The sequence below is a fragment of the Nannospalax galili genome, unplaced genomic scaffold (assembly GCF_000622305.1).
Source record: "Nannospalax galili isolate Female #2095 unplaced genomic scaffold, S.galili_v1.0 scaffold259, whole genome shotgun sequence".
Lineage (NCBI taxonomy): Eukaryota > Metazoa > Chordata > Mammalia > Rodentia > Spalacidae > Nannospalax > Nannospalax galili.
The window spans coordinates 701,934-722,402 of NW_008344750.1; the positions used below are offsets into that span (position 1 = coordinate 701,934).

At 41.8% G+C, this 20,469-nt stretch overlaps 1 protein-coding gene across 11 annotated transcripts in view; it reads right to left on the reverse strand.

The window, feature by feature from the left end:
- Depdc5 (DEP domain containing 5) overlaps positions 1-20,469 on the reverse strand; it is a 148,963-nt gene that overhangs the window by 91,341 nt on the left and 37,153 nt on the right. For 7 of the 11 annotated variants that reach the window (XM_029567320.1, XM_029567318.1, XM_029567319.1 and 4 more), the window contains 9 exons: positions 19,862-19,965; positions 19,503-19,577; positions 17,727-17,861; positions 17,528-17,589; positions 17,343-17,416; positions 11,046-11,115; positions 7,394-7,430; positions 6,604-6,754; positions 2,482-2,702 (listed from right to left, as the gene is read on the reverse strand). In XM_029567320.1, the coding sequence (XP_029423180.1) occupies positions 2,482-2,702; positions 6,604-6,754; positions 7,394-7,430; positions 11,046-11,115; positions 17,343-17,416; positions 17,528-17,589; positions 17,727-17,861; positions 19,503-19,577; positions 19,862-19,965 (929 nt within the window). The remainder of the gene's footprint in view (positions 1-2,481; positions 2,703-6,603; positions 6,755-7,393; positions 7,431-11,045; positions 11,116-17,342; positions 17,417-17,527; positions 17,590-17,726; positions 17,862-19,502; positions 19,578-19,861; positions 19,966-20,469) is intronic. The other 4 variants (XM_008841000.2, XM_008840998.2, XM_008841001.3 and 1 more) reach the window with 1 other exon arrangement.

Below are 20,469 nucleotides of genomic sequence, written 5' to 3' on the forward strand. Positions count from 1 at the left end.
ATGGAACTATGTACACCAGGTTGGCCTCGAACAAAAAGAGATCCAAATGCTTCTGCCTCCCCGGTGCTGGGATTAAAGGTATATGCCATCACATCCAGCATAGGTTGCACTCTCTAGTCATGTAATTAAACATACTTCTTTCTCTTTTGGAATTTCATGCTTTGAGCCAGTTAAAAAGAAAAAATTTAGCAGTTAAAAATTTTTCACAGGCCCTAGGCATAGCATCTATAGTTCCTAACTGGCTAAAGTGTCCTGTTGCCACACGCTCAGGTCCTGGGAGCCAAGTTTCCCGTTAACGTGCAGGGTCATGGAAAAATCTCCTTGCCCATTAGGAATCCTTCCAGGGCAACAGGAGGCAGCTGTGTGCATGCACAACATTCTTAAGCAGTGACTGCCAATCAGAAGGGGTATGTTTCTCTTCTCGTCTACACATTCCTACATAAGAAAATTACAGAAGAGAATGGTTAGTGAAAGGGTATGGCTCTACAGGGACAGCAGGAGGAAGGCTGGTGATGATACTGCCAGGGGTAAATCTAGCACTTATACATGTTAGGCAAATGTTTTACTACTGAACTATGTCTCCAAACCCGCCACCTTTTCTTTTTTTTTTTTTTGGTCTTTTTGAGACAGGGTCTCCCTGTAGCCCCAGCTGTCCTGAAACTCACTATGTAGACCAGGCTGGCCTTGAACTCACAGAGATCCGCCTGCCTCTGCCGAGTGTTGGGATTAAAGGCATGCGCGAGACCATTTTGCTATGCTGCCCAGGTGGGCCTTGAAGTCACTCTGTAGCCCAGACAGGTCTTGAACTTGTGATCCTCCTACTCCAGCTTCCCAAGTAGCTCAGATTACAGACCTGTGCCAAGAGGCCTGCCTGTAGAACTATTTGGTATTGTAAATGTGGTGGTGGCTACATGATTCTTTATGTGATAAATACATAGAAAAATACATACAACAACAAAACAAAAATACATACGAAACAAATGAGCGCATGTGTAACTGGTAAAACTGAATAAACTCTAAATTGTGCTAATGCCAATTTCCTATTTTGATATGGCACTATAACTACACAAGATATTATTATGGGGAGGGAGAGTAAAGGATACATGAGACCTCCCTGTATATATTTTTCAATTTCCCATGAATTCATACTTATTTCAATATAAAAGGGTTTGGCTTTTGGTTTATTAAGGCAGAGAAGTCTAAACTTTAGTCGTGGTTGTTGCTGGATTAAACATGTTAAGATACAGGAGGACCAGTACCTGCGTTCCTTAGCGTAAACTAGATTAGGAGATAAGAATTAAAAAATAAAAATAATTTTTAAAAAAAACAGAAAAAAAATATGGCCATCTTGGTATTTGTGAGAAGCTGATTCCAGGAACCCCTCTATCTGTCTCACAGTAGATATTAAAATCCTTTATATACACTAGTATGGTATTTGCAATTAAATAATCTCTGAATTATTTATGATACCTAATACGATGTAAATACTATGTATTTGCTAGATTGTATTAAGGACTAGTAATAAGAAGAAAAAGTCTGTATATGTTCAGTATAGATACTTGGTTAATATTTTTTCAATCCTCAGTTGGCTGAATCCATGGATATGAATATGAACTGAGCCTGGTGACAGAGGTCTACAGTCTCATCTACTCTGCAGGCTGAGACAGGAGGTTGGCAGGATCAAGGACTAACTGGGCTATAGAGACAGTTCAAGTTCAGACTGTGCAACATAGTGAGATCCTGTCACAAAAAAAAAAAAATACAAAAGGAAGCTAGGGAGATGCCTCATTCAGTACAGCACTTGCCTCAAAAATACTTTATATCAAGGGCCAGGATGTAGCTGGTTGTAGGTACTCTGAGTTCAATCCCCACTACTGCAAATAAAAAGCAAGCCTGAGTATGGAGAGTCAATCACAGAGGACACAGCTGTTGTAAATATGGCACAAAGCGACACAAACCCCTTTGATCCTAGGTTTAAAAAACCTCCCTATTGCCAGGTGTGGTGGCGCACACCTTTAGTCCCAGCACTTGGGAGGAAGAGGCAGGCGGATCTCTGTGAGGCCAGCCTGGTCTACATAGGGAGTTCCAGGCCAGCTGGGGCTACAGGGAGACCCTGTTTCAAAACAAAAGACCAGTCAAGAAAGCAAGTTTTCAAATGCTGCCTTCAAGCACGTCAGAGCACAGTCACCAAAGAAAAACAAACAAAAAACAAAAAACAAAAAAACAAAACAAAAGCAAAAACAGAACAACAACAACCAAAAACCCCTGTATGAAAAGATGTAGATGGGGTACAAAAAAAATTAGAAACAAAAATAGTACATGTAAATCTAATGTGATTTGTACTTATTCACTGGCATGGAATAATTAAAACATGGGACTTACAGTTCACTCCACTCCCTGCCACTCCCATCTCCCACTAGAAACTGCAAAGAAACTGTCACTAGACCTCCCCAACTCTAGCTAATGCTTTAGCACTCTGACCTCGAGTGCTGGTGTAGCCCAAAGAGCTGCTGACTTCGTACTGGTGCAGGTGGGGGTGGGGGATCATCAGAATGTTGGTGCTCTTGCCCAAGGAGCTGTCATCTGAAGCCTGGCTCCTTACTTCCTCAGTGGGCAGTGCACGGCTTGGCATGGAAGGGCTGGATGAGACGTCACAGGAACTGGCACTTTTACGATTATGATTTTCCCGCTCCCTCACAGACCTGCCAGGCAAGAGACAAGTTACCAACATGTAAAAGGATTCTTCCCACTTTGAGTTAAAATGTCAACAATCATCATCCTCGTATATTCACGAAATCAGAAACAAAATCCCCAATGTGGGAAGTAACGCTAGCCTGGACAACAAAGTAAGATTCCATCTCAAGGGAAACAAAAAAGTTAAGTCTAGCAGCTTGTATGTAATCACAGCACACAGAAGGCAGAGGCAGGCGCATCTCTGTGAGATTGAGGTCAGCCTGGTTTACAAGGTGAGTTCTAGCCAGCTAAGGCCTACAGGGAGGCCCTGTCTCCAAAAGACCAAAAAAAGACAAAAAAAAAACCCACCCAATAATATGTATGTGTATATATAACTCTCTCTCTCTCTCTAAAGTATGTTCAGATGAAAAATAGGAGACCTTGTAATTTTCTTTAAAATATTCCAGCCAGGCTGGGCATGGTGGCAAAAGCCTGTAGCCCCAGCATTTGGGAGGCAGAGGCAGGCAGATCTCTGTGAGTTCAGGGCCAGCCTGGTCTACATAGTGAGTTCCAGGACAGCTGGGGCTACAGGAAGACTCTTTCAAAAAAGACCTAAATAAAAAATAAATAAATAATAAATAAAAATGTAGATGACAAAATAAGTATAATACTAGTTTCTTTGAACAAATTTGAATGTTTCCTTAATAAAAGTTTTTAAAATAATACACTCTTGGGCTGGAGAGACGGCTCAGCAGTTAAGAACACTGACTGTTCTTACAGAAGACCCAGGTTTGGATCCCAGTACCCACATGGCAGCTAACAACTGTCCATGACTAGTTCCAGGGGATCCAACAGCCTTGTCTGTCTTCTGTGGGCACTGCACGACACAGGTGCACTTACCTACATGCAGGTAATACACGCATACACATAAAATAAATTAAAAAAATTTTTTTTGGTCTTTTTGACCACTGTAGCTCCAGCTGGCCTTGAACTCACAGAGATCTACCTGCCTCTACCTCCCGAGTCCTGGGATTCAAGGCCTGTGCCCCCACGCCCAGTTTAATAAAGTATTTTTTGTTTTTGAGGTTTTTTTTGGGTCTTTTTGAATCAGAGTCTCTCTGTAGCCCCAGCTGTCCTAGAACTCACTATATAGACCAGGCTGGCTTTGAACTCACAGAGATCTGCCTGCCTCTGCTTCCCGAGTGCTGGGATTAAAGGCATGAGCCACCACACCCGGCTAATAAAATATTTTTTTTGAAAAATAATATATTCTTACTAAAACATGAAACGCCATAATGGGAAAATCTCAAGATTAAATAGGAAGAAAGATCAAAAGGAGAAAAGCCCAGGAGAGAAGAGGTCAACCTCAAGATAAAAGAAAAGCCTACCAAGAAAATTGCCCTTTTGGCATCAGCGCTGTTTCTTATATCCTAAAAGGAATTTGTGTTAAGTCAGGAACTTAAAAAGAACCTGAAAATAGATCCCAAGGTCTGACTACACATTGGTTTCTTCAATATTAACTATTTGAGCAACAGTACATGCTTAATTATGTTCAAGGGACAGAGGACTAATTAAGACGCAGTAGCCAGGCATGATGGGGGACACTTGTAGACACAGCTACTCAGGAGACTGAGGCAGGAGGATCATCTGAGCCCAGTAATTTGAGACCAGCCTGGGAAATACAGCAAAACTCTGTCTCAACAAAAACAAAGAGGAGAAAAGTCTCTTCATAGCTACTATTGAGTCCCTAAGTAGCATCTATGTGTAAGAGAGGTGCTGTTGCCGGGCATGGTGGCACATGCCTTTAATCCCAGCACTTGGGAAGCAGAGGCAGGTGGATTTCTATGAGTTCAAGGCCAGCCTGGTCTACATGGCAAGTTCCAGGCCAGCTGGGGTTACGGGGAGACCGTGTCTCAAAAAAAAAAAAAAAAGAGAGAGAGAGAGAGAGCTGCTGTTAACAGCACTTAGCGTTTTCTGATGAAAGGGACACAAAGCAACCACATGGCCACCATAAGCTCATTTGCCACAAAGTGAAAACACATGATATTATTATTATTATTATTATTATTATTATTATTATTCTCTTTGAAGCAGGGTCTCCCTGTAGCCTCAGCTGGCCTGGAACTCACTATGTAGACCAGGCTGGCCTTGAACTCACAGAGATCCACCTGCCTCCGCCTCTGCCTCCCAAGTGCTGGGACTACAGGTGTGCGCCATGACACCCAGGATGATAATATTGTTAAACGTGAATATTTAAGAGTTCTGGAAAACGGGTTCACATTCTGTCGTTTCTCATATTCCTGAAAAAATTCCTTTCCCCCTTATTTTTCATACTCATGAAAAAATTCTACACAAAGAACTAAGCATAAAATCCAAGACTGTCAGGACATGATGGCTCATGCCTGTAACCAAGTCAGGAGTCTGGGGTAGGATAACTGCAATGAGTTCAAAGTCAGTCTAGTTGACACAGTTATGTGTAGGCTAGTCTGAGCTATGTAGCAAGATCCTGTTCCAAAAGAACAAAACAGAGCCTAGCTTGTTGGTACAGACTTATAATCCTATTTACCGCACCTATTGCAAAGGCTGAGGCATGAGGATCACAAGTTCAAGGCCAAATTGAGCTACAGAATAAGTTCAAAGTCAGCCTGGGCAACTTATTGCGATGCCATCTCAAAACAAAAAGTAAAAGGGGTGAAGGATGGGGAGGAGGATGGAGAGATGGTTCAGGAGTTAAGGGCTCTTGCTATGCTTTCAGAGGACCTGAGTTCAGTTCCCAGCACCTACATGGGGTGCTTAGAATTGTCTTTAGCGCCAGTTCGAGGGGATCTGGCCCCTCTTCTGACCTCCAAGGGCACCAGGCACACACGTGGTACACACGTGGTACACACACACACACACACACACACACACACACACACACGGGCGAAGAAAAAAAAAAAAAAGAGGGTGAGGACATGGCTTAGAGCTAAGGTATATGCTTAGTATGCTTGAAGCCCTAAGTTCAAGTCTTAATCTGGGGGAAAAAAATCTAAGCAAAAAAATTTATGAAAAAAATATATAACTTGGGGTAGTACAACTTTTTTTAAAGTTTTATTTTATTATTAAGTATGTATATTGGGGGGGGGGCACATGCCCAAGGAGACCAGAGGTGTCAGATCCCCTGAAGTGGTTGTGAGCTGTCTGACCTGAGTACTGAGAACTGAACTCAGGCTCTCTGAAAGAGCAGTATCTCTCTAGTCTCAAGTACATATAAAAGAAGATTCAGAAATGAACAGGTTGTTAAATCTATCACAAAAACTATTATATGACCAAAACACCACAAAGCAAATTTTAAAAGCAGGTACTAAAGAAAGAAAACTTGTCTTTGGGGAATAGCAAACCTAAAGAAAACTCTGAGGCCAAAAATCTGTTAATGCCATCCAACAAGAGGAAGAGCCTAGAACACACGAAATGCTTCTTTTGGCTAGAAAGTCTGAGACCCTTTTCCTTGTTTCAAGACAATATTCACAACAAACAAAATAGGTGAACCAAAGAGTCTGAAAACAGAAGCCCCAGGGATCCTGTGGCTAATTTTAATTTAAAACATTTTCATGGTTGCTCTCATAAAGATCCCTGTTGGACCATAGGATTTTTTTTTTTTTTTTTTTTTTTTTTTTTTTTTTTTAAAAAAAAAAAAAAATCCTGGAACTCACTATGTAGACCAGGCTGGCCTTGAACTCACAAAGATCCACCTGCCTCTGCCTCCCGAGTGCTGGGATTAAAGGCGTGCACCACCAAGCCCAGCCATAGTATTTTTTTTTTAAGCTTTCTTTCACTATATAGCCGAGGCTGGCCTTGAACTTGAAATCCTCCCACTTCTGTCTCCTGAGTGCTCCCTTAAAACGTGTATGCCACCACCCCTGACCCATAAATAATTTCATATGTACACACTCCTCCCCCCTGGGAAATCTGGCAGAAAACCTGCAGGTAGCAAGGCGCTGGGCCCGGGATGGACCAGGCAGCCTGAATACTTGAGCATCATAGGCATCATAATCCACTTGGATGGGAAGGGTGTTCTCAGACTCCTTTGGAGTGCCAAGAGCTGCAACACACAAATAATATACTCTGTCAATCAAACATATTTCAAACAGATGCTATAGAGGATTTTCAGCAAAATCAGCAAAGCACAGGGGACCACCTACCAAGGAAAAGATGGGACAATAACCCATTTATCAAGCTGTTGAGACTGAATGGTATAAATGTCAAAGTGACCAAAAAACAGTATAGCAATAAAAAAGGCAAAGTGTTAGCCAGGTGTGGTGGCACACACCTGTAGTCCCAGCACTTAGGAGGTGGAGGCAGAGGCAGCCTGGTCTATGTAGTGAGTTCCAGGCCAGCTGGGGCTACAGGGAGACCCTGTTTCAAAAAAGCAAACGAAAAAAGGCAGTGTTGGTAGCATTTTATTCTTCTGTGGTCCCTCTTAAAATAATCATCTGAGTATGTTCAGTGCTTTAATACTTTCTACCTGATTCCCAGAATTGACCCATTAAAAAGAAAAAGGATTTGTCCCATCCATTGTGTGGCTGGGCAAGGCAAAACCATAAGGTAGCTAAGGAACCTTCCAAAGGTGGCACAAAGGGATCTTGGGTGTCCTAACCTTTCTGTGAACCTTTTTGTTTCCATGGATTAGTCAACTCTTTCTAAAATTGATTTTTTTAAAAAATCTCAAAAGAATACTCACATGTATCACGGCCATTTTTTGCTTTCTCAGAGGCAGGCTATAAAATTAAATAGACATTTAATCATTCCTCTGTTAGAACAAAACTTAACACAGTATTTATGCAGTTACTCCCAGGGAAGAGACCATGTCCTAACCATCTATGTAACTTATGGAATGCAAGAGTTAACACTTGACACCTGCCTACCACAACTTCAAGCCTTGCTAAGTATTTTACTTTCACTTACATCTTTTCTTAGGAGTAGGGGGCTTGGTTTGGGTTTGGGGTTTTTTGTTTTTCTTTTCCTTTTTTGAGACAGGGTCTCTATATGTAGTTCTGGCTGGCCTAGCACTCCCTATGTAGATCAGGCTAGCCTCAAACTCAAACAGATCCATCTGCCTCTGCCTCCAAAGTGCTGGAATTAAAGGCCTGTATCATCATTCCCAGCTTCACCTTGCATGTTACTTATTTTCACAGCCTCATCTAGGTGGGGCATGGACCTCACTTGATAGATGAGGATATTCAACTCCAAAGAGATTAAGGGATTTGCGAAAGCCACATAATTAGCAAAAATCCAAGTCTATATTCTCAGACTCTTGGTTGATCCCCTACATGCTTGCTCTACCACGGCTAGGTCCCACTGAATGCCTCCCCACTCAGGCACTGCAACATCATCGAATCTGCCTACATCTACCAGAGCTAAGCACTCAATGAATGGTTCGCCTTCCTGAAATGGAATACAAAGGTGAGGATGGGGAAAGGGACAAAAACACAAAACCCAAACCTTACAGATATCATGTTCTAAAATGTTCTTAATGAATTTTTCAAGACCCTCAAATCTCTTATACCAACAATCAGACACGCTCTTAAAATGATCACACAGATAGCATGAATTTACATTTCACTTGACAAACATGGCTAGACTGTTTTAGACAAAATATTACACACCAACCAGGAACTCAGCACCAACTTTACCATTTTTCCCAGTATCTGGCATAATTATTAACATTTAAATTGTTTTTTAATTTAACAAGTGTTATGCCTGTATATATGTAAGTGAACCCATGTTGTACAATGCCTGTGGAAGACAGAAGAGGGCATCAGATCCCCTGGAACTGGTGCTACCAACAGTTGTTAGCCACCACACAGGTGCTAGGATTCAAACTGGTGTCTTCTGCAAGTGCAGCCAGTGCTCTTAATCACTGAACCATCTCTCCAGTCCCTTATTAACATATTTTAAAACCATGTGTTAAAAATCCCAAGTTCATTACTCTCAAATCCAGCCTTGGCAGCTAAAAAAAAAAAAACAAGGAGAAACCCAATAGATACTACAGTTAAGATTTATACAATTTGCTGGGCACTTGGGAGGCAGAGGCAGGTGGATCTCTGTGAGTTCAAGGCCAGCCTGGTCTACATAGTGAGTTCCAGGACATCTGGGGCTACAGGGAGACCCTGTTTCAAAAACACCGCCCTCCCCCCAAAAAAAACCCAAAGAAAAGTAGCCAGCTTCTTTCTTGGCTAAAAGTCAAAATGTCCTTGGGCCACTTAGCAACCTGGTCTGTATCAAAGTCCAGAAATGTCAAAAGTATTTGAGAGCTCGTCTAATCCCTAAATTTTAAAGGGTACCTCTTCAGAGGGGGGTAATATTAGAGCAGCATATAGCCCCTGAAACCACCTGACAGGCATGCACCTTCAGTCTTACTAAGTGCATGATTACAGAACAGCTAGAATGGGACTCTCACCATGAAGACATGTGCATACTAGTCCATGTTCTCCCCTAGGTTTATCTCTATACCAGAGAGAAAGGGCAGAAACACCTCACCTTAACCCAGGTCTCTCAAGAGCCAAGAGAAGTCCCGCCACCATCCTGCCCCCTTCCTTATGAGAACAGGGAATTAGGCTTCTAAGCTCTGAGATAGAAAGAGACATTGGACATCTACATGACTCCATTAGACAGCTGGAGAGACAAGTTAACTCCTGATGGCTTATACATGGCCTTAGGTGAGGCTTGCTATTTTTACGCCAATAATGTGGTTGTAATTGAGTTTTGCTGGGACTCTGGTTAGTACTCCTAGCCTTTACAGTGGGCCCATGCCACCTAAAATGTCTAATCAGATATAGCAAGAGGCATCTAAAGACCATCAAAATTATGGTTCTGAGGACCCAATATGAGACTCAAAATCAAAACAAGTCAAAGATTTGACTTATGTCCCAGAGCCAGTGGTGATTGTAATACCCCAATCCCCTCCATTTGTTGTAAGTTTAACTGGTCAATGATCTGGTCATAGGATCACCCTTAGGAAGGTGGGTTATGCTAAACAGGTGGGCAGACTACCTAGTACATTAATGAGATGGTGAGTTTTTCCTGCTTGGAATCCTGCTATTAGCACAGAACTTCCGGACTAGCCACAGTCAGGTAGTTTGTGAGTTTTCCCACTTCTCTGAATTCTTCAGAGAAATGTAATTTTTCCTTAGCTTCTCCTTATCCCTCTTCTAAATATGCTTTCTTTAAGGCTTTAGGCTGCCCCTAGCATCTTATATTTCTTTACTTTCTCTAAAGCTTCCTTCTCCCAGCCATGTAACTGCCAGTCAGCCACGTGTCCGACCCCTATGCAGGCTGTAAACTTGCATGGTGGTTTTCTTTCCTTCTCCCCACCATTCTCTCCTCCTCAAAGCAGCTGCTGGGATTGCCAGACCATTTGCCCTGGGGATTTTTCTTTAAAATTCTAATAAAATTGTAAAAGCTTTAAAAAAAAAAAAGTGTTAAACAGGGGACCTACATTTCTTTACTATTACAATGTCACCTTTTTAAAAACTCTATTTGGGGCCCAGTGTGGTGGCTCATGCCTTTAATCCCAGCACTGTGGAGACAGAGGCAGGTGGATGTCTGTGAGATCAACACAGTCTACATGATGGAGTTCCAGACCAGATGGAGACCCTGTTTCAAAAACATCAAAAACACCAAAAAAATTCTATTTCTCTGTTGTAAGGTATATCTCTGTCATTATCCTTGTCCCAAATAATAGTGTCCTCAGTATCTAAATAAATCAGTCACACTGAAATAAAATGAACTGAAGCTGGAGAAATGCCTCAGCAATTAAGAGCACTGGCTGTTCTTGCAGAGGATTTGGGTTTGATTCCCAGAACCCACATAGCAGCTAACAACTGTCTATAACTTCAGCTCCAAGGGGATCAAACACCTTTTGGGTACTCCCCACTTCCCCACATATACATAAATAAAAAAATAAAAATAAATCTTAAGAAAATAAAAAGGAACCACTTTTCACTTCTTTTTTGAACTCAACATTTTACCAAAGTTTTTTTTGTTGTTTATATGTATCTAATGTACAAAACTGTAAAGTTCCAACACAAGCTTTTTAAACCTATTTATGTCCATGAGGGAGGGAAAAGAGATTAAGGTACTTTTAAAAAATGTTTGGTCTTTTTGAGACAGGGTTTCCCTGTAGCCCTAGCTGGCCTTGAACTCACTATGTAGACTAGGCTGGCCTTGAGCCTCACACTAACCAGCCTGCCTCTGCCTCCCAAGTACTGGGATTAAAGGCATGAAAGGACTGTACCACCATACCCAGCTCCAAGATGAAGTTATTTTAAGATCAGAAGAAACACACTGGTATGTGACAGCCCCTGGAGGTTCTGCAAAGTGGTGAAACCTACCTTCTTTCCTGCCAGTTTTATTCGTGGGGTGAAACTGTTACAAAAGAGCTGGCTTTTGGATGTGTAGAAACTGGAAAAAAAAAAAAAAAAAAAGCAGAGAAAGTCATTAATTTAAACTCTAAGACAAACTGCAATCCCTGGTAAAATTAGATCTCCCGTGCTTGACTTTCTTTTTGGTGCACCGATCTTTCAAATTCTACCTGGTGAGATGGCTCAGTGGCTAAAAAGCATTTGCTGCAGAAGCTTGACAACATGAGTTCAATTTCAGGATCCCATGATGGAAGAAGAGAATCAAGTCCCAAAAGTCCTCTGGTCTGAGCTTGCATGCGCGCGCGCACACACACACACACACACACACGCACACACACACACACACACACACGCATATACATATACACAAATAATAATAAAGAAAAAAATTTTTAAAAGCAAACTCCAACTTCAATACAAATTAGGATTTCAACTGCTGTTCTAGTCCCCCCTCCCCCATACATTGCTTTGTGCATACTAGTCCTAATTACTAATACCAGAATCTTCCCACTGGGGAAAAAATTAAGTCTTTATTTTTTTCTTAAATATTTTATTTATTATTTTTATTTTATGTGTATGAGTATATTGCTTGCATGTATGTGAGTGCACCCGTGTTGTGCAATGCTGGGAATTGAACCTGGGTTCTTTGCAAGAGCAGTCAGTGCTCTTAAACTCTGAGCCATCTCTCCAGCCCTGAAATTAAGTCTCTTTATACCAGGACACTGTCCATCCTGACTGGGTATGTTAGGCCCACATGAGGCTTTAAAAAAAAAAAAAGATTTTACTTATTATTTTTATTTTATGTGTATGAGTGTATTGTCTGCATGTGTATAAGTACACCCATGTCCGGCAGTGCCTATGGAGGTCAGAAGAAGGTGCCAGATTCCCTGGAACTGGAGGTACAGATGGTTGTTAGCCCCCATGTGGGTACTGGGAATTGAACCGAGGTCCTCTGCAAGAGCAGTCAGTGCTCTTAACCACTGAGCCATCTCTCCAGCCCCCAACAAGAGGTTCTTATACCTCACTTACTGGTCATACTTAATAAAAAGAACAGGAAAAAGGTTAGTGCTCTCCAGGCATGGTGGCTCATGCCTTTAATCCCAGGATTGGCAGGTGAATCTCTGTGAGGTCCAAGCCAGCTGGATGAGTTCCAGGCTGACTAGGGCTACACAGTGAGATCTGTCTAAAAAATCAAAATTACCTCTTCTGACCTCCGCGGCATTGCACGACATGGATGCACTCACATACATACAGGCAATACACTTGTACACATAAAATAATAAATATTTTTTTAAAAAAATCAAAATTAGTGCTCAAGAAAAGATGGCAGAAACCACTAAGTCCCAAACCGTCTGAAAATATCCTTAATACAACCACGTCAAACACCAAGCAACACCTTGCACTGGGTGAACAATGACCACAAGGAGGCCATGCGGCCTTTCTTGCCCTGGTATCTTCTATTCCCTTCTCTTAGTCATTAATTACTTAAGGAATATTTGGAGCGCTGCACAGTTCCTATCTTCCATGAAATCTCTGACTACAAACAAAAAAAGTAAAAATGAATAAAAGCCGCAGTTATCAGTAGCTAGGCCACGGGAACAATCTTAATGGCACATTAAGGATGCATGAACATAAGAATGTCCTAGAGTCTAACCAACCCCAGGAATGGCTTCTCCCAGTGCTATAAAGTACAGTACCAAGTTGAAGTGACTATTTTCTTCCCAGACATTAATTGTAAAAGGTATGAGTTGTAACTTGGCATAGTGGCAGATGCCTGTAATCCCAGCACCTGGAAGGGGGAGGCAGAAGGAATGCTGTGAGCGTCAGGTAACCCAAGGTACAGGATAAGACCCTATCTCAAGAAGAAAAAAAAAAAAATAGGCTGAGGAGGTAGCTCAGTTGGTAAGGTACTTGTCATGTAAGCGTGTGGACCCAAATTTAATCTCCAGAACCCACGTTAAAACATACACACACACCAAAAAAAACAAACAAACAAAAACTATGCAGGCACAATGGTGTGCACTTGTAATCCCAGTACTAAGGAGAGAGACAGGTGGGTCCCTGGGGTTCACTGGCCACCCAGCCTAACCTAATTAGGAACACTACAGGTCAATGAGACATCCTATCTTAAAAAAAACAAGGTGAATGGCTTCTAAGAAACAATATCCAAGGTTGACATCTGGCTTCCACACATGTACATACAGATACACATGTACCTACAACATGAGAGATGAGTGGTAATGAGCCAGAAGAATGGATTCCTATAAACTGAATCATGAAATTGTTACTTTTCAGTCACAATCAATCAATCTAATATCATGATTTTCATTGTTATTGTGGTTTATGGCATTTTTTGCTTGTTTGTTTCTCTGAGACAAAATCTATGTATATAACCTGAATGGCCTAGAACTTTATGTAGGCTGGTCTCAAACTTGCTATAGTCCTGCCTCTGTCTCCCAAGTGCTGGGATTAAAGGTATACAACACCATACCTGGAAAAAAAACAACACAATTTCAAGTTGTTGAAATTAGCAGCTGCAACTTTCCCATGAACCTGATCAACCTTAGGCAACACACTTAACATCTGTGTAACTTGTCTTTTATCCACTGCAAAATTTAACTGAATAAAGGGTCTACAGGAGCTTCAGAACTCCAACTTTATACTGCCATGCCCTCTACAGACAAGTTTATAACTTTTTTGTTGTTTTGGTTTGGTTTGGTTGTTTGAGCCCTGCATGGCTTGGAACTTACTGTGTAGACCACTCTGACCACTCTTGGCAATCCCCATCTCTGCCTCTGTGTGCTGGTGTTATAAGTGTGCATCACCATTCATGGCTTCAGTTTTATCACTCTTATAAACTTAATATTTATTAAATTTGTAGATCAATTTTCATTACTTGCCAATAGTATTCCGAAGGTAAAAAGGTCTCACTGAAAACAATTTGATTATGTTCAGTTAAGGTCTCTGGCCTTACTGAAGTAAGAATACTTAGCCCACAACTGAAGAGGTCTGGCTGACAGAACAACAGCCCCTGTTCTCTGCCCCATTCCAATTCCCAAGTGGCTCGAGCAAACAGGGCTCAAAATGTAAAAAGCTGGCCTCAATTCTTCACAATTCTTAGATTTAAAAGCCCTTCACATGTAGCATCATCTTGCATCATAAATGGCACAAGTGAACCAATTTACGATGAAAAAATATAAAGTGGTTATTTGGGAAACTTTGATTTATGCATTAAATTTGAGAAAAGTATAAAACTTTCATTCAAATATATGCATTTCTGTATATTCTTACAGTTACTTTTTGTCTTTCCTCAAAACCATGAAACATGATATATAATTAAACAATTGTGATTTTTGATAAATAAATCTAAATATGTATTAAAAGTTACAAATAGGGTTGGAGAGATGGCTCAGTAGTTAAGAGCACTGACTGCTCTTGCAGAGGACCCGGCACCCACATGCCAGCTAACAACTGTTCTTAACTCCAGTTCCAGAGGATCTGATGCCTTCTTCTGACCTCTGTGGGCATTGCACAACATAGGTGCACTTACACACATGCAGGCAAATCACTCACACATAAAAATAAAAATATTAAATTAGCCAGGCGTGGTGGTGCAAGCCTTTAATCCCAGCACTTGGGAGACAGAGGCAGGTGAATCTCTGTGAGTTCAAGGCCAGCCTGGTCCTCAATAGTGAGTTCCAGGACAGCTGGGGCTACAGGGAGACCTTATCTCAAAAAGACCAAAATAATAATAATAATAATAAATTTAAAAAAAATTTTTTTTAAGTTACAAATGGTCTAAACACATGGCTCAGCGGTTAAAAGCACTGGCTGCTCTTGCAGAAGACCCAAGTTCAGTTCCTAGCACCCACATGACAGCTAACAACCATTTGTAACTCCATTTCCAGGGGATCTGACACCCTCTTCTGTTTTCCACTAGCATTGTACATGTGATACACTACATACAAGCAGGCAAAACACTTGTACACATAAAAATAAATAAATGAATAAATTTTTTTTTCTTGTCTTTTTTTGAAGCAGGGTCTCCCCGTAGCCCCAGCTGTCCTGGAACTCACTATGTAGACCAGGCTGGCCTTGAACTCACAGAGATCCACCTGCCTTTGCCTCCCAAGTGCTGGGACTACAGGCGTGCACCACCAAGCCTGGCATAAATAATTTTTTTAAAGTTACAAATACAAGAGCCAGAGAGATGGTTCAAGGGTAAAGGTACTTGCTAATAAGACTGACAACCCCAGTATCCCTGGAACCCACATGGTGGAAGGAAAGAACTGACTCCTGCAAGTTTTCTCTGACATCCACACACACACACACCATGGCATAAGCACACACAAAATAAATAAACTTTAAAAAAAATTTTTTTTAAGTTACAAATACAGGGACTGGAGAGATAGCTCAGTCAGTAAAATGCTGAAGACCCAAGTTTGGATCTCCAAGACCCACATGAAAAGCTGGCTTGGAGACACGCCTGTAATCCTAGCTGTGGGGAGGCAGAAACAAGCTCCCCAGAATACACTGGCCAGCTAGTCTTGCCAGATCAATGAGTTCCAGATTCAGTGAGAGACCCTGTCTCAAAAAAGATGGAGCTCAATGGAAAACACTCAACATCAACCTTGGCCTCAACACTCGTGTACACAAACATAGGAACAGATGCATATGCACAGACACATAGGAACACAGCACACACATACACCACACATACAAAAAAGGGTACAAATACGAAAATAAAGGATAGAATGAAATGAAATATTAGTCTCTGAAATAAATGAAAAAAGAAATCAGTTCAAAATAATCCTATTTGATAGTTCGGTTGGAAAAATGACTGCTGCACAAGAATAAGGAATGAGTTTGGATCCCCAGGGCCCACATAAAATAAAAGTTGGGTATGGTGGTAGGCGTCTGTAACCCTAGTTATAGGCAGACAGATGATCCCTAGAGTTCAGCCAGCCAGCCTATCTGATCTGTGAGTTCCAGGTTCAGTGAGAGACCCTGTCTCAAAAAATAAGGTGAAAGTGATAGAGGAAGTCACCCAATATCGGCCTCTGATCTCAACATACACCCCCACACATAAGCATGCACACCCACAAGCACACATCCAATAAGCACACAATTTTTTGTTTGTTTATTATGTTTTTTGACAGGGTCTCCCTATAGCCCCGGCTGGCCTGGAACTTGCTACACAGACCAAGCTGACCTTGACCTCATTGCCTACCTCTGCCTCCCTAGTGCTAGGATTAAAAGCATGCACCAACATACGTGGTGTGCGAGCATACACACACAGACACACACAGACACACACAGACACACACAGACACACACACACACACACACACACACACACACACAAAGATAATGACTGTAAAAAGGATCTTGTTACTCAGGAACAAAATGAAAAAGAGACTAAAAGAAGAAAACCATAGCTGGCATAAGTGATTCTCAGGGCCAGGAGATAGCTCAGTGGAGAATACTTGCCTAACAGGGACAAAACCCTAAGTTCAAGTCCCAGCATAACCAACCTACCAGCCAACCAACCAACAAATAAGTCAGGCATAGCACAGAGGCATAGCTCACACCTAGCACTTATGAGGCTGAGGTACAAGGAGTGCCATGAGCTTGAGGCCAGCTTAGGTACATAGAGACCATCTCAAAAAATGAAAACCACCCCCCCACACACAAAAAAAAAACCAAATAAAACAAAAAACCACATTTAAAGAGCAAATACTAAGGAAACTATTCAAATGTCAGCGTACGCACACATACACACACAGACACACACAGACACACACACACACACACACACACACACACACACACACACACACACAAAGATAATGACTGTAAAAAGGATCTTGTTACTCAGGAACAAAATGAAAAAGGAACTAAAAGAAGAAAACCATAGCTGGCATAAGTGATTCTCAGGGCCAGGAGATAGCTCAGTGGAGAATACTTGCCTAACAGGGACAAAACCCTAAGTTCAAGTCCCAGCATAACCAACCTACCAGCCAACCAACCAACAAATAAGTCAGGCATAGCACAGAGGCATAGCTCACACCTAGCACTTATGAGGCTGAGGTACAAGGAGTGCCATGAGCTTGAGGCCAGCTTAGGTACATAGAGACCATCTCAAAAAATGAAAACCACCCCCCCACACACAAAAAAAAAACCAAATAAAACAAAAAACCACATTTAAAGAGCAAATACTAAGGAAACTATTCAAAACACTTATCTGCTATTCGAGATCACACCCACCTGTGATTTATCCAGTGAGGAATATTATAATCATCACCTAGCCGAGAGTCCCGTGGAGCACTTCGATTGTGCAGCTGCAAGAGAAAATGCCAGGACAGACAAGCTAGAAAAGTAGCTATGGAACTGCTCCAACTTTTTAAACTATTCTTCAATTGGTCTTTCAAAAGGAAACTAAGTTGTATTACCTTGAATAATGGCACAGCATGTAATGGCTGCTCTCCCATGCACACCAAGTCCACACCAATTCCTAAAAAGAAAAGGACAAAAAGAGATGGGATAAAGGGGACAACAGCAGAGGCAAGCATCCAATCTATTGAAGATGCTATTTAACTTGGTATGAGGTGAAGCCGACTTGCCATCTCTTAAAACCAAAGACTGTGTTACCATTATCTATCATCCGTTGTTTGGTCAAGATCATAAGTAGGCGGTCCACTTCAAAGACACCTACTCCAGGTGTGATCACCACAGACATCTGCCCAGTTCGGTCAAAGTTGCGGTTGATGTAGTGCTTGTCAAACACTTGAAAGAAAACAAAAAATCCCAATGATGATGTTGCAGCTTTTCAGAAACCAGCCACAAGCAAGCATCTCTGTGCTTCCAGAGCAGTTTATACATATTCCAATCATATCAGGTGTCATATTCTGACCTGGATTTTAAAAAATATTTAATTTTATTTTTTTATTTTATTTCATGTATATGAGTATTTTGTCTGTGTGTATATAAGTGCACCATGTGCATGCAATATCTGAATAGGCCAGAAAAGGACACTGGATTCCCTGGAACCGGAGTTACAGACAGTTGTTAGCTGCTATCTGAGTGCTGGGATTCCAGGGATTCCAACCCTGGTCTTTTACAAGAACAGTGTTCTTAACCACTGAGCCATCTCTCCAGTCTAAATGCTCAAATTTTATGACATAATTTTAAATCAACAATCAATTTATAACTTCTAAGAATCAAATATGATTTTTTGTGTGTTTATTTATTTTGAGTGTATATGTGTGAGGGTACCACAAGTGCCACAGTACATGTGGAGGTCAGAGGTTTACATGAAGAAATCGCTTTCTCCTTTGACTATATAAGACTTATTATATAAGACCTAGGGATGGAACTCTAAGTCCTCAGCTTAGTGTATGGAGCTTGACCCACTGAGCCATGTCATTGGCCCACTGTTTGGGGGTTTTTTGAGACAGGGTCCCTCTAGCAGCTTATATTCCCTAGTAGACCCTCAAGCTTGCAATTCTCCTGTCTGAGTCTCCCAAGTGTTAGAATTTTAAGAATATACAACTGCACCTGGGAATATTTGTAAATTTTCTTTTAAAGCAGAATTTTAGGGGCTGGAGAGGTAGATCAGCAGTTAAGAGCATTTGCTGTTCCTATAGAGGAACCAGGTTCACTTCCCAGCACCCACATGGTAGTTCACAGCCACCTGTAACTCCAATAACCTCTTGGTCTCCACAGGCACCAGGTACTGCACACAGTGCTGGGATTAAAGGTGTGAGCCACCATACCCGGCTTAATAAAAGTAAATAAATAAAATCTTTTTCAAAAAAGCAGAATTTAAATCGAAGCACTGGGGAGACAGAGGCAGGCAGATCTCTGTGAGTTCAAGGGCACCCTGGTCTACACAGTGAATTCCAGGCCAGCTGGGGATACAGGGAGACCCTGTCTCAAAAAACAAAACAAACACAACAAAAAAAGCAGAATTTTAAAAATCACCTAGAATCAGCTGAAGAATGATGTGAGAAATAAGAACACAATTTGTACTAAAACAACGAAGTCAAGCAAAATCCTTCCGGCTCTCTACTATGAGAGGGGCAGGTCAGAGAATGCTAAGTTGATTTCCCAGAAGAAGACTCAAGCCACACAGTAGGCATTAAGATCACCCAGTTATAGCTGGGTATGGTGGTGCACGCTTTTAATTCCAGTGGCAGAGACAAGTCAGCTGGGTCTATACACTGAGTTCCAGGCCAGATGGGGCTACAGAGAGACCCTGCCTCAAAAAGAAACAACGACTATCTAATCAGAAATCACTGGTCTGAATTAATTCAGAGGGTAGGTGAGAGAAAGCATCATCAACTAGGTCTGGGTCTTTGGGCATCAACAACAAGCTGCCTACAGTCATATGGGAAGCAAGAGGCGGCTCACTGTGTTCCTTCTCACCATTGAATGACAGGTTGATGGCCTCTAGGTAGTTTCCTTGTGCGGAGGTAGAATTGTCTCCTTGAGGAAAGCCCTCTGCAGCAAAACACACAAGAGAAAGAAAAATATCTCATGAAAAATGAACTCTTAAAAACGAATAGGAAGGCATTTGGCTCCATTCTGCCCCTTCACACTGTTTAGGGACATTGGTGGAACTTACTGCATGCGTAAGGAACTATATCCAACTGGAAAGAGACCTGACCAGAAGCAGAAACTATACACAGCAATGGAAGGGACTTAAGAAGCATGAACCTCTTTGTCTCCAGCCTCCATTCCATACATCCTTTCCCCACTGCACCTCTGACACATGGATGCAGTACCTGCCTGTTCCAGTCGCACCAACACTGGATACTGGATGAAGAGCTTTTTAATGGTCACGAGGAGTGAGGTCCACTCATCCCTTCTTTCATTCTGCACCACCACTCTGAAAGGAGTGTTATCATAAAACAGACATTAATTCGTTGTTATACAGGTTATCAGGTCCATTACAAGGTTTCAGGAAAGAAGCAAACAGGATTCCCCAGAGTTGGGAAATTTGCCACATAATAATAATAGGCAGGGAGGTGGAGGGAAGTGGACACATCCGTATTTCCAGGACTGAGGAGACATTGGCAAAAGGATCGCCACAGGTTTATGGCCAGCCTGGTCAATATAGTGAGTTTCAGACCAATCAGGCTATGTAAAGAAACTCTATCTCAAAAACAAATACTAGCAAAAAAGGTGATGAGAGCTGGAGAGATGGCTCAGCAGTTAAGAACACTGATTGTTCTTGCAGAAGACCCAGGTTCGAATCCCAGCACCCACATGGCAGCTAACAACTGTCCGCAACTCCAGTTCCAGGGGATCCAACAGCCTCTTCTGTCCTCCGCAGGCATTGCATGACATGGATGCACTTACCCACACGCAGGCAATACACACATACACATAG